Below are 15054 nucleotides of genomic sequence, written 5' to 3'. Positions count from 1 at the left end.
AAACATTACAATTCAATATGAATATAATATTTCTTATTTCTTATGAGTATTTAGTTTAATTGGTAGCGGTTAAATGCTTAAAAACTTAATAGATTGTGCAACGTGTTTGAGAGCTTATTTCCAATGATATATAGCCTTACGATAAATTTAAACTTTGTTAACACGCACACACGCGCGCGCACATCATCTTCAATATTTCCTTTTAATATTTTACCAAATTTACACATAACATAACAAATAAAATACATCTTTGTACAATTGCGCAATTCAATTTTACGAATAAATATGATTTATAATTTTTTTATTAACATAGAGCGACAAATCATGAACATTACGTTACACGGATAAATGTGACTTGAATATTGTTTACAATACAGAATAACGTATTTTATTGTTCAATTGGGTTAATAATTTTTACATCCGTGCCATTGCATTAAGCACTGATTGTCGTTGCGCCAAGTTGAAATGCCTGTTAATGCGTGAGAAAGTTTTAAGCGCTAAACGAGCCACTGAGAATACGCGACACTAAAAACATTGGCCAAATCGATCGAATTAAACATTTACAGAGCTCGAGATGAATATTGGGTAGCGAGAATCGGAGCAACGCGACGTGGAAGCTTTCCCAGTCCGTACGAGCAGGTAATCAGATTGGACTACATAATCCTGCATCCAGAATACGTGGACAACGGCTTCATCAACGACATAGCTCTGCTGAGATTGGAAAGATCGGTTACGTTTAGTGATTACGTGAGGCCAATTTGCTTACCCAAGTCGGAACCCAAGAGCGGAACAATTTGCACTGTAACGGGATGGGGACAGCTCTTTGAAATTGGAAGGATATTCCGTAAGAAACAATTGCACGATTATTTAAAATTATAACTACCCAATTTTAATCATTTAATTAGTACATTATTAATATATCGCATGGCTGTCATGTTAATCGTATATATATATATATATATATATATATATATATATATATAGTATATTAATTACAATTTAGTCTTAAACTCTTTATTCTTCACAGCTGATACTCTCCAGGAAGTTGAACTACCTTTGATATCGACCGAAGAGTGTCGTAGAAAAACCTTATTTCTCCCTTTGTATCGCATCACCTCCGGAATGCTTTGCGCCGGTGTAAAAGATGGTGGAAGAGACGCGTGTCTTGGCGATAGCGGAGGTCCGCTTGTCTGCTCGGAATCCGATAATAAATATACCCTTCATGGTGAGATTCTTAGCCAATTATTGAATTAATTGATGAATACTAATGCGTCTATCGCGTAATTCATACTGATCATAAATAAATTTCCGTCGACGCTGACATTTTCATTCAATGTTAAAACACGTGCCTTAATTTATTCGTCATCTTGAATATCTAAAATTCATAATGGGGTGATAGCCTACTATCACTGGCTTTGTCTCCGACGATAAAAATTCTTGCTTCCTCCTTCTTTGACGTAGATGGGAAGTTGGATTTTGAATCGGCGATAAAAAGGTAACGAATAACGAGAGATACGTACGTTTTCCAAAAGAAAACAAAAAAAATAAATAAATAAAAAAAAAATAAATAAATAAATAAATAAACAAAAAAAATCTTATTTTATATATGCTTGCAATCAGATGTACGACCAATTGTAAAGTCGTTTAAACGACTTGTATTAATTAATAATAAATAATAAACATTTCTTTTCTTTTATTTATTTTCACAAATGAATATTGAAGTTGCATAATGGTAATTTTGTGTCATCGTGAGTACGCGTATTTTTAACAATTACACTTTATCGCCTATAAAATTGCAATTTTCATAATGATTAATCGACATCAAGCGTATTCTAACTCGTATATTCTAACTAATTAGACAATTCGATTAACTCGACGGATTATCACCATTTGCAGGCATAACGTCGAACGGCTACGGGTGCGGAAGGCCGGGTCGACCGGGCGTTTACACCAAGGTTTACCACTACGTAAGCTGGATCGAGCGCATGACCTCGCGCACCGATGTCCCATCGACAATTATGAACTGCAAAGGCCACCGCTGCCCCTTGGGAGAATGCCTCCCCAAGTCGAGGCTCTGCAATGGTTTTCTCGAGTGCTCCGACGGCAGTGACGAACGCAATTGCATCGCCCGAATGCGATAAGCCCATACGAACAAAGACTGAATCGTTTATCATTATCATTATCATAATCAATCGACTATTAATTATTACTATTAATTATTATTAATTATTATTATTTATTATTATTATTATTATTATTATTATTATTAATTATTATTATTATTAATTATTATTATTATTAATTATTATTATTATTATTATTATTATTACTTATTATTAATTATTATTATTATTATTATTATTATTACTTATTATTAATTATTATTATTATTATTATTATTATTACTTATTATTAATTATTATTATTATTATTATTATTATTACTTATTATTAATTATTATTATTATTATTATTATTATTACTTATTATTAATTATTATTATTATTATTATTATTATTACTTATTATTAATTATTATTATTATTATTATTATTATTACTTATTATTAATTATTATTATTATTATTATTATTATTACTTATTATTAATTATTATTATTATTATTATTATTATTACTTATTATTAATTATTATTATTATTATTATTATTATTACTTATTATTAATTATTATTATTATTATTATTATTATTACTTATTATTAATTATTATTATTATTATTATTATTATTACTTATTATTAATTATTATTATTATTATTATTATTATTACTTATTATTAATTATTATTATTATTATTATTATTATTACTTATTATTAATTATTATTATTATTATTATTACTAGTAGTAGTAGTAGTAGTAGTAGTAGTAGTAGTAGTATTAATAGTATTAGTATTAGTATTATTAATAAATTATTATTAACGATGCTTGCGACGGTTTTCTTTTTATTGCGAGTATGGGCACGCTTACGACAGATAGACCAAAGGTCCCTGTGATGTGGACGGCGACTTAATAAGAATTTTGCCCTCCTTTTCCTTATTATTCGAGTGTTGAAGGATCACGTTTACTTTACTATACTTTTTGTTTTCTTTTTATATTAGTAATTTTTATAGCGAGATAGCTGAAAATTTTACAAATTCGTCCTCCCCCCCCCTTACGTTCTTCTATTTAATAAAAATAACGAAATGTAACGACGAATAAAATGTAAACTAAGAATTCGTTGTTGGATTTCCTGTCCTCAGCGTAATGTAGCCTATCACAAAAATTGTACAAAGATAAGTTTTTATTGTCTTACGTTTAAGAGTAATGGTAATATAAAGATTATAAATAAAACTAAACTAAATAAAAGTAGTTGTTACATTAGCCATTGCAATTATCGCTGAATAAATTTTCATGAATTTTATTAAATTCTATTTAATCGAGGACTTTTTGGTTAATTTAAGTTTTATTTAAGCTTAGGCATTGTTATACAAAAGAGATATATGGCATTTATAAATATAATTTACGTTTTGAAGGCTTTATATATTTAAAAATTCTGACTGTTTAAAGAAATATTTGATAAATAGCGGAATTATGGGAAATTATAATACAGAAATTTATAATTTTTACTATCTCAATATTTCCAGTTTACATGCGTTATTATATTTTATATTGTAGTCAAAACCATTAAGTAATGGGATAAAGCTCGAATTATAATTTTTAACAGTACCAACAATCATATGTATCAACAATTATGTAAAATTAACATGTTCCAAAAATTTACATTATTCATCGCATTATATGCAACTTGTTAATTTGAAATAAATTAAAAATCCTGGCTTTGCTTGATACTTTAAAACAATACTTTCAAAAGTATACAGCGAGCGCATATAAATTATTAAAAATTAAAAATACCAAACAACATAATTTACTATTATTTCTTATTTTATTTTATAAATGCAACAAATGTGCTATATTTCTAAATTATTGTTTAAAAACTTCTGAAATTCAGCTTAAAACTACAAAAATACAATTCACTAGTTTAAAATAAGTATCGATATTTTATAAAGATTTGACTAGTTGATGGGCAAAAACTTTACTACTTATGTAATTAGAATTATATATTTTATTTTTAATAAAAATACCATTAAATTTATTATGTATTATGTAAATATAAATAAATAAATATAAATAGAGAATAAATAAGCTTACTATCAGCAAACTATAATATTGTAGAAAAATGATTCATTCGATTTATTAGTAAATATGAATAAGCTGACTTAAATACTATTTCGATATTACATAAATAAACAAATTTAAACACTATTTTGCGTATAAATATTGAGAGTGTATTGGAAATGCAGCTTATTCAAATTCAAATTCGGTCCACATTAGGGTCCTTTCATATTATATTATACCCAATATTTCGAATCTCATTATTAGTAGAATATTACAGAGATAAATTCTGAAATAAAAACTAAAACTTTTACTTTAATTGTAAAATTATTAATTTTATATACCTTATAGTTTAAAACCCGATTATTATTGTTAAAATAAAACTTACCGTTAAGAATTATTTTTCTTATAAAAATAACCTTATGTAGGCTTATGTAGGATTTAATTTTTATAGAAAAATATATTTGTATAAAAAAATAAAAATATTTATGGTAATAGATATAATACTCAATTATATATTATATAAAAATTTTCTATAATTATAAGTATTATGTAAGGTAATGTGTAATAAATACATATAAAGTAATTTTTATATATTATAAATTGTATTCATTTAATGTAATTTTAGTAGAAATTTCAAAAAAATAATCATAAAAATTTTATTTTGAAAAGTTTAATGAGCAATGAGATAAAAATATTTGTTTGACTAATTATAGTATTAATGATATATTTATAATTATTAATTATGTTAATTATGAATAACAATTTCAAATCGATAATATAATGGAAATTTTTAATGTTTTTCAAGCTAATAAAGGTAATGAAGCTTGGTAATGAAAATTAAATAAAAAAGCAGTTACGATAGAATATCATATAATTATGAATAATTAACAATTTGCACATATTGCATTGAAAGAAAAAATATATATTATTGATAATATTGCAGAATATCTCATAATGAAATCATCATTTTGAAAGCTAAATTTTTATTTCAAGCAAATAATAATAAACTTGAGCAGAATGATAAAATAATGAAGTTTCATAAGATTTTAATAAAATTATAATTCTACATATATATATATATATATATATATATATACAAAATTTTATAATTTTATTAAATATAGAATATTAATATATGTAATTAATTTTTCACAAACGTTTTATAAAACTATTAAAACTATGATAAATTCATTCGTATAATATATTAAAAATATGATATCAATTACTTTCTTGAAAGGTTGGCTATATTTTTCATGATTAAGACATTCTTTAGGATAGTAAGGAACACTTTCTTTTCACTTTTACAGTTTAATGTAAAATTATTTATAAAATCAATTCGTATTTAAAAGTAGATGGTAATATTTCTAATAATTTACTACGCCAAACCTACGCATATATACTATGTACTAAACCTACAAATATACTACACCAAAAATCTACATATTTATAAAAATATAAGTAAATATTAATACTTACATATTACAAAATTATACTTTATTTACTATTACTTATATAAAATAAAAAATATTTCTATGAATTATAACTTCGTAAAATACAAATATTGACATTATTTAATCGGTGTATTCAATGTACAATTTAATTTACACTTGATCTAATTTAATTTTATATAACTGTTTATAATACATTATTATTGAATAAATTTAAGAAAAATAATTATTTAAAATATTTTAATCACTGATTTGATTTAATCACTGTAAAATATCTTATCTATTAATAATCTTTTAAATACAATTTTATTACCATAATTTTTATTATCTATTTTTGCTTAAATATATTTAAGTACTTTCCTCTTGTCATTTCCTTTGCCTCTTCAAGCCCAAGTTGATAAGCTGTATCGTGTAGCTTCTTTACTTCTGTTATTAATTCGTTCATTGACAAATGTCCTAATTGATATAACTGATTCATATCATCGGTCGTTAAATTAGTTGACCAGACTGGAATCTCCATTTGTGGTGAATTTTGTGCAACAAATTTTGTAATACTTTGCTCTGGCCATAAATCTGGAGAGGCTCTATCTAATTTTTCTAAACTTATTAAACTCTCTTCTGTGATTGGTATATCGCTTCTTTCAATTTCATTATCTTCAATAATCATTTTTTCCATCCTGTAGCGTTCTAAATTGAAAATTAAATATATTTTAGTTTAATACACCATTTATACATCATTAAGCAGATAAAAAGAATATTAGTTTAGGTTAGATAATTTGAAATTATAATATTAATTGTAAAAATTGCCAAAAACATAAATGACTTGATATCTATGTTTCCTTGTTTCGCAGTTACACTTAATTTAAAATTTTTGTGTATAATTTAATTTCCATTATTACTCGTATCCATAATATACAAATTGCGTTAAGTATAAAATGACTTATTTTTTCTTATGCTGCACGACTGTGTACTAAAGATATAATTTTAACTTTCAAATAATACTGAAGACATAATAATTTTAATATTACTTTAATTGATCAACAATGTATTTTAAACGAATTATTCAATCAAATTTAAAAAAAGAAAGAAAGAAAAAAAAACATAAAAATTAAGCTTATTACATTAATACAATTTTGTATCGTTACCTTCAAAATAACAAGTCTTACTTGTTCTTTTCCAAAACGAGTATTATAAAATTCGTGTCAAGCTTTGTATTAAAAACACTCGATGTTTACTCCAAACTTTTCCAATTTTTTCATTCGTATAAATAAAAATCAATTCTTTATATTTATATATATATATATATATATATATATATATATATATATTAGTAAATAAAAATTACTAAGTAGAACTGTTCTTTTGTTATTAATTACGGTCCAATTGCTTAAACTGTAAAACTATTTTGCAGTGCTATCAAAGTACAAGCATAAGCACCAATTAATAGGCATGAATAATAATTTGTAACAGTCATCTTAGTACGAACTAAACGTCCATTCAATTTTCAGTAAATAGAAATCGTCAGCATACAGCCGCTCAAAACTGAATACAATGTTTAAAAATTATTCCCTAGTATTTCTCAATTTGGCCGCTCATAGCGCTACTTTCAACTTGATTGCGTTACCATTGTTACCGTTACAAAAAATCAAATTTATTCTATACGGTTGAACGATACTGTTACGACGGTATTTCAAATCCCGGAAATTCATTTATTAAATATTTTTCCATTTTATACATAGTTATGTTGGAAGAATCCTTTAGTTTTCTTGTACTTACGAGTAGCGACGCAAACAATTGCTGAATATCTCTCTCTCTCTCTCTCTCTCTCTCTCTCTCTCTCTCCCGCCCTCGTGTTCCTTCAATGTGACTAAAGATCTAGTAGAATGAGATATGCATATTCAATCAATAAATTTACTATTTTTACAAACATATCACATACATTTTACACATGCATCATGTATACCAAAACTACTTCTTCTCAATATCCGTAAGAAAAAAGAGCTTTAAAATCAATAATTTATTTTTTTTTACAGAATATACACAAACGCCAAGTATTGTAAGCCAGATAGTTAAAAAAAAAAGATACTTTTTTTATTTATAAAAATCGTGAAATAATTATCTTCGATTAAACAAATAATTTATAATTTTCATTTTGAGGTTTTAATCGTTTCAAGGGGATATTCTTTTCACGATTAATCATATTTAATTGATTTATCATTATCGGATTTTCTCTTTATTGCATATTCTCATTATTGATTTATCAAATATTTTATTAAAGTGTATGAAAATTTTACAATACTAATCGAGAGGAAATATATCAAAAATAGATGCTACAAGCTGGCGAAATAAATTTTAATTTTACTAGTTCCTTGAACTATGGTAATAGTGAAAATTTCTATATTATTGAAAGTAAAATTATTTTATGAATTTTATTAAAAGTACATAATATTAAAATAATAAAATTACAGAATTTTGAAGGAACAAATTTTTCATAATTCCAATTTGCTTAATTATGATAGCACATACCATTAGATTAAAATTATTTTGTCTACTTTAATTATTCTATTACGTACACTCGGCTTCGTTTCTCCAAAAATAATTTCAAATTTTTTTTCAAATATTATCTACTTACAACCATAAGCAGATTCAAATCAATAAATACTTCCTTCAATTCAAATTGATTGTCCTCGTAAAATGTGTGTTTAATTGCATCACAGTGAGTATTAAAATTACTCTTACTAATATAAAAAATATTCAATAAAAAAAGATCCAATATAACAATAACATTGGATTTACCATCGAATCAATAGTTCACAAGAAATAAACTTTTATTCATCATCCTATATTATATCTGCGATTATATTTTTTAAATCGGTTACCCACTTCTTATTTCCCATTAATTCATTATTTTACACTTTTTACCATTACCTTTGTAATATGGAATTAAAAATGTAAAAGCCTCTTATTTGTTCTCTATTAGAAGCATTACATATAAATTATATTCAGACTACTCGGCAAAATCGTGTATTTTTATCATTCAATTCATTAGTAGAAATAAATCATCTCATCTATCACTATGAGCGACGTAATTATTATAATTTAAATACTCAATATATTTTTTCAATGTTTCAATAATATTGAATATTTTACAATCCATTTTACACAAATTTTTAAATAAAATTTATCTTGAATTTTTTTTTCTGTTTTTTCTGTTTTTTTTTTTTGTTTTTTTGTTTTTTTTTTTTTTTGCTGATTTGATCTGAAATAAAAAAAAAACTAAAATACAATAAAAAATGTAATTTTTTATGCAACTTTTGCACAAGGTTATTCTTTATGAAAATAAAAATTTGAAGAATTTCTAAGGAATTATTCTTGATAACAAAATTTGAGGTAAATCGTTACTTAATTTCCATGTACTTTTCATATTTATGATGTGTTTTATTATAATGGGCAAAATTTAAAATTTAAATAGTTAATTTTTTAACTTTTTCAAACTTTGGTTTTTTTTTTTTTTTTTTTTTTTTTTTTTTTTTTTGGAAAACTTTTTATAATTTACTTAACAATTATTTGATAGTCTATTTAAATTGTACTCGAAGCCAAGGGATTCTCTATTGTCGTTTATAGCAGTTATTACAATAAAGCAATTTTATCTATTCAACCAAAATTTAATAATTTTAATTTAGTGATATTTCTGTATTATAAAGTACTTTCGAAGCAATGTCGATAATTTGTTTATAATATTAAAGAAAGAAGCCATGAAAATTGATAGTTTCATGAATTCGATAAATAACTAAAAGCAATGTGATGAAAAAATTTGACTCAATATTGCCATTGTATTGTGAAAGTGAAAAGAAGTAACAATAATTATTAATACTGTTAAATAATAAAAAAAAAAAAATTATGAACGATATGAATACATATTTTCGCACTCGAGTTTGATAGTTTGATGAATTATAAATTATATTATATCGCATTTACATTCCGTATTTTATTTTTCGTTACGCGAATCGATGTATTTTATTAATTCATCTATATTATTAATAAATAAAAGTAAAATAATTCAAATAACTATCGTCGTTAAATATCTACAATTTATAATCTTAATAGCAAACGAATTTAACGATAATTGAAGCCTCTTTATAATTATATAATAATATCTTATTTGAAAAAACTACACAACCACCAATAATCATATAAATGAAGATAAATAATGATTTTTTCTTTATAATTTATTTCTTGTATCACACAATTTCGGTTGTACACTAAAGATATTAATAGCTATTTCATACTAATAGCTATATTAATATTAATATTAATATTAATACACTAAAGATAATAATAAATGATATTAGAGCAGTGCACGACAAACGTGCGCCTACAAAATACAAAATACACGGGTAACAAAAGACGGCGCTTATTTGTTTATTTTTTAAAACTGCAATGTGACTTCTAACTATACCGCAACGTATAATCATCATCAAACTCGTACAAAAGAAGTTTTTATATACTTACAATAGGACTTGGCTTTAAGTTAAATTTCTTTTTTAATGATTTAACTGTTTTTAAGACATTCGTGGATTAGAAGCTGAATTGAAATCAATCGAAGCATTAATAAAAACAACTTTATTTTATATGGGATTGATTAGTTTTCTAGATAGCTCGTATTAAAAGTAACGCTAGGTGAAAGCAACTTTCATAAACATTATAAGGTTGAGTTTCTAACGTTTTTACATAATTTCAAGAGCTTCGAGTACTTCGAGTTATCAGTGGTTACATTATTATAAATATTAATCGTCGTACAATCCATTCGATCATATAAATTAATCGCCTGACCAGAACATACAAAATTAAAATTGTAAAAATTTTAAAAAAAGTTAGTGGAAAAAACTGAATATCAAATTAATCTATTATCTTTGTTTTGAAAAAATATCACTCACTACACTGATAATAAAATTATTCATAAAGGGTTTTTTTTTTTTTTTTTTTTAATGTAATTTTATAATATTTAATACAGTTGGCAAACAAAAATTCCAAATATAACATTAATTTATCAAAGTAAGTATGATTACTTTAAGTATAAAAATATATATATATATAATATTTCAAAATTCATTTGATTAATTTGAATGTTAAAAAAAATGATATTTTGAGAAACATATAAGCATTGTTATACATTACGTATATTACAATATTTGAAAAAAATTTATGTATATTTTATTACATTAAGTTGTACAATAATAATTATAAAAATTTTAAATAGAAGCTTAGATGCAATCGATTAGTAAAATAAATATTTAAAAATTAATATTTTTGTAACTTAATTTTTTTTTTCAGATAAATCATTTTAAGTATAATTAACAATGTATGAATGCAACTACTATAATGCATTACATACTGATTCGGATAATTGGTTTTTAACAGATTCATCAGACGATTTGGATTCCTCATATTCAAAACAATCAGCTAGTGAGATATCAGAACAGAAGAAACATGTATTTATTTCTTTTTATAACTATAGTTACGATATACTTTTAATTAGTAATTTTAAAGAAGTTAATATTTATCGTAAAAAATATTCAAAATTGCTTAACAAAGATTCAAAAAGTATAAGTAACATTTGGAGTAATGTAAAAATATATGTTCCAATATATAATGAAATTTCAATAAAAGCTTATGATCTCAGTATTGATGAAAAATTAGTGAATAAGAAAACTGATGTAAAATGTAATACAAAACAAAACCATTTAAATGAAAGTAATTTGGAATCCGCTGATAAAATTTCTAAATCATTATCACAAAATGTAATTATAAAGAACGATGAGCTATCTTCAATCGCAGATACAGAAACAATCGTCGATATTCCAAATTCAAATTTAATTAATACACAAATTTCTAATAAAAATGTCAAATCAGTAGTAAATAAAAAAACCTTAGCACATAATTTCAACAATAGTATAAAATCTAATGTAACGGATAGAACAAACAAAATTAAAATTGATGAAAAAAGTGTGAAATTAAATAATCATAGACAAAGTTCAAGAAGAAAAATTCAAAAAAATTTGAAAGATATGGAAAGCAATGAGAATGCCGATAGTACTGTTGAAAAGTTTAAAAATAAAAATAGTAATATAGTGAAGCTTACAAATACAAATAATAATGTTAAAAAAGTTGAAATTGATGATTATGAAGAAGTAAATGAAGATACAGAGAAGACAAATGTAAAGTCAAACAGTGATGATTTTGATTTTTTGAAAGAAAATGTGTCAGCTTTTGTTTCTGAAATTATTCGATATAAACTTAAAGATAAACACAAACCTACTACCTCTGTCCCAAGCGTAATTAAAAAGAAATTTAATTCTATAAAGGATGACCAGCATAAAATTAGTATAAATTCTGTATGTAACTTATGATTATATATTTGCATAGTTCTAAATTTATTGACTATTGAAAATGTTTCAGCAAAAACAGATGTTGAAATTAAATAAACACAATCAGCATAATAAAATACTTTCAAAAGCTGTTAGAATGATTTTAAAAAATAAAATAAATAATGCATTAGAATATTTAAATGAAGCTATAGTTTTAAAAGCTAGTGATCATCGTCATTACTTAAATCGTTGTTACTGCTATTTAAGAATGAATAAATACAATTTGTAGGTATATATTATTTATTAATTTAAAACATTGTAGAAAAATATAAAAATTAAATCAATTTATAGAGCTTTGGAAGATGCCAAATATGTGTTACAAACAAGTAAAGATAATTTACATATTTATCTTGCAAATGTACGAGCTGGACAAGCTTCATTTGGTTTACAGGTAATATATAAAAAGTAAAATATAAATTTTTAATTTAGTATATTTCAATATAATTTATTTAAAATAATTTAAATTGATATTTTACTTTTAAAATTAAATTCCAAAGTTATAAATTTATTAAATCAAATGTAATTCAATAGTTGATACGTTTAATTTAATTTAATTTTTTTATTTTTCCTTCTTCAAATGATTTTATTTTATAGAAATATTATGAAGCTGAAATATACTTAACAAGGGCTACTTTTATAGAACCAGAAAATTATCATACACAAAGGGAATTAATGCGTGTAAAACTGGCAAATTTAGTTGAAATGGGATTTCAAGAGAAGGATGCTTTGTTTGCATTAGAGTTACATTCATCTACAACGGTAATATAACTGATCTTTTTTTTGTTTTTCAATAATCATTTATTAAAATTAACTGTTAATAATTCTAGGAGGCAATAGAATATTTAATCGAAAATAATGCTTGTTCAAATAAATCTAAATTTAACGATTTTGAAATTTTACACAATGATTATAATAATATGATCTATTCATCCGACGATGATGAAAAACCAAGTACCGTTGAAATTTTAAACAAAATAATGAATTATAAGGCTGGTGATAGAAAATTACATAATAATTTGACAAATAGTCCAAAGGCAAAGTAAGATTACTTTTTTTTTACATACATTATTTATATTAAATATTTATATTAATTATTATTAGATATTTATATTATAATTTAATAATACTATAGACCCATAATATCTACTGTAAATAATAAAAATAATAAGATCCCAAGTACGATTGACACGAAAATACCAATGCATAAAAAATGAATGTTGTTTATACTGAAGAGACGATTGACAATATAACAGATGAAATATTGATACAAATATTCAAATGGTAACTAAATTCACTACTGTGAATATTATTTATTAAAAATTTGATAAATTTGATTATTTACAGTCATAGGAATTATTTAGTAATAGAGATTGACATCCTACACTTAATTTAACAATATTCGATCGCATGTAGTAAAAATTAAACTTACAGAGTTATCGAACAAAATTTACTGCAAAATGATATTGAAACAAGTTTATCGTTTATTGTTACTTTATCTATAAAATAAGTTGAATGTAGTTTTATTTAATAATTTTAATTAGTAATATAAGTTCAATCTATTTTTACGTGTAAAACCAGCAAATGAATTTTGAAAGTTAAATAAATGTTTCTCGCCCGAGGTCGTATTTGAATTTTATTTACCATTTGATTTCTTTATTATCAATTAACTTTTGACATAAGCGATAATCAATAGTTTATTGCGTTCCCTTTTTAATGTCAAAATGGAGTATAATATATTAATTCAATGCAATACATATAACATAATTTAAAATTATCGCACAAATTTTTTATAAAGCTATTTTAAATTTCAAAGTTAGTAATTTTTATTTTATTCGCGTGCCATGAATATATCAATATTAGCTATATATTAACATTACGTAAAATAATTATTATACTATATATGCATTTTTTTAAATTTCGTTAAAAAGAAACCATTTACAATTATTTAAAGTTAAAACTTTTACTGGCATTAATATTTTGCAATTTCTTTTGTGCATTAATTTAAATCATATTTATAAATTTGGATGTGTGCGTCTATTTATCGAACATTTAAATGACATTGTAGTTTCGTTAATTTTGAAAGATTATAAATCGTGGATATAAATAAATGGCGTGTAAACAATTATAAAATTATGACCTTAATAAAACATGTAATTTCATCCTCGTTAATTATTCGTTATAATAAATTAACGTATAATTTAAATAAACGATTAGATTTTAATTTAATTAATTTAAATTTAATATATATTATGAAAAATACCAATACAATATTTATAATCTAAAAAATCATTAGAATATTAGAATTCAATTGTATTTTAATGTAATATAAAGTATTTGTCTTAATATAATTTACAGTTCATCGTTCTCTATTTGAGAAACGCTCAAATTTAACCAAAATCGTATAAGATATTTACAGTATTTTTCATATTATAATAAACGTAATACAACTTTCATTCGTAGTGCCAGTGGCTAATTTAAAAATATTGTCTTCAAATTCACAAATGTCGTGTGACATTCGAAACGTGCTCTTTATGAAGAGAACAAACTACTTTCTCTTGGATCTCATTTATTTAATTATTATGATTTCAAGAAAGATTGTACATAACACACATAACGATTGAGTCTTGTTATCATCCTAAAGACTAGAGGCCTCCTAATAGGACATGATTACGATAATTTTGGTTTTAGAATTAAAAAATATATTAATTTTGAAGAGCAGCGACATAAGCATTAAGCTAAATCAATAAAATACTATATAAGATTGAAATAAACTATTAAACTTGTGGTTAATGCCTTTTGTATCTAGAATTTTATATAACTCTATTACCAGCAGTTTTCGTAAAGTGAAAGAACACATTATAGAAGATTCGATTCAGGGACAGAGGTCAAGGTTAAATGGTGGCTGTTGAGCTATGACCCTGAGTCCTTGTTCGGTATAATTTTTATTCCAAATTGACGGCTACTCTCGCGATAGATAATGCTTCGTTCAGGGCCATTGACGATCGT

General features: G+C 23.8%; 3 protein-coding genes across 3 annotated transcripts in view; 2 read left to right on the top strand and 1 right to left on the bottom strand.

Annotated features, from left to right (window-relative positions):
• The window catches only part of LOC105361177 (uncharacterized), a 56764-nt gene extending 54545 nt beyond the window's left edge, over positions 1 to 2219 (top strand). Inside the window, exons 16-18 of the mRNA XM_011498287.1 lie at positions 557 to 844; positions 1028 to 1225; positions 1897 to 2219. Coding sequence (XP_011496589.1) covers positions 557 to 844; positions 1028 to 1225; positions 1897 to 2141 — 731 coding nt within the window. The 3' untranslated portion in view covers positions 2142 to 2219. The remainder of the gene's footprint in view (positions 1 to 556; positions 845 to 1027; positions 1226 to 1896) is intronic.
• Positions 2220 to 5917: 3698 nt separating this feature from the next.
• lin-52 (DREAM core complex component lin-52) lies at positions 5918 to 6300 on the bottom strand. The gene has a single exon (XM_011498089.1). It carries the CDS (start codon positions 6294 to 6296, stop codon positions 5949 to 5951), a length of 348 nt encoding a protein of 115 aa, XP_011496391.1. The 5' UTR covers positions 6297 to 6300; the 3' UTR covers positions 5918 to 5948.
• A 5388-nt stretch (positions 6301 to 11688) lies between these two features.
• LOC105361176 (uncharacterized) lies at positions 11689 to 13091 on the top strand. Its single transcript, XM_011498286.1, has 7 exons — positions 11689 to 11713; positions 11789 to 12015; positions 12080 to 12090; positions 12172 to 12273; positions 12340 to 12439; positions 12643 to 12807; positions 12876 to 13091. The coding sequence occupies exons 1-7, from the start codon at positions 11689 to 11691 to the stop codon at positions 13089 to 13091; spliced, it is 846 nt and encodes a 281-aa protein (XP_011496588.1).
• Positions 13092 to 15054: the final 1963 nt, after the last annotated feature.

Source organism: Ceratosolen solmsi, unplaced genomic scaffold (assembly GCF_000503995.2).
Source record: "Ceratosolen solmsi marchali unplaced genomic scaffold, CerSol_1.0 scaffold14, whole genome shotgun sequence".
NCBI lineage: Eukaryota > Metazoa > Arthropoda > Insecta > Hymenoptera > Agaonidae > Ceratosolen > Ceratosolen solmsi.
This window is presented reverse-complemented; position numbering and strand designations above follow the sequence as displayed.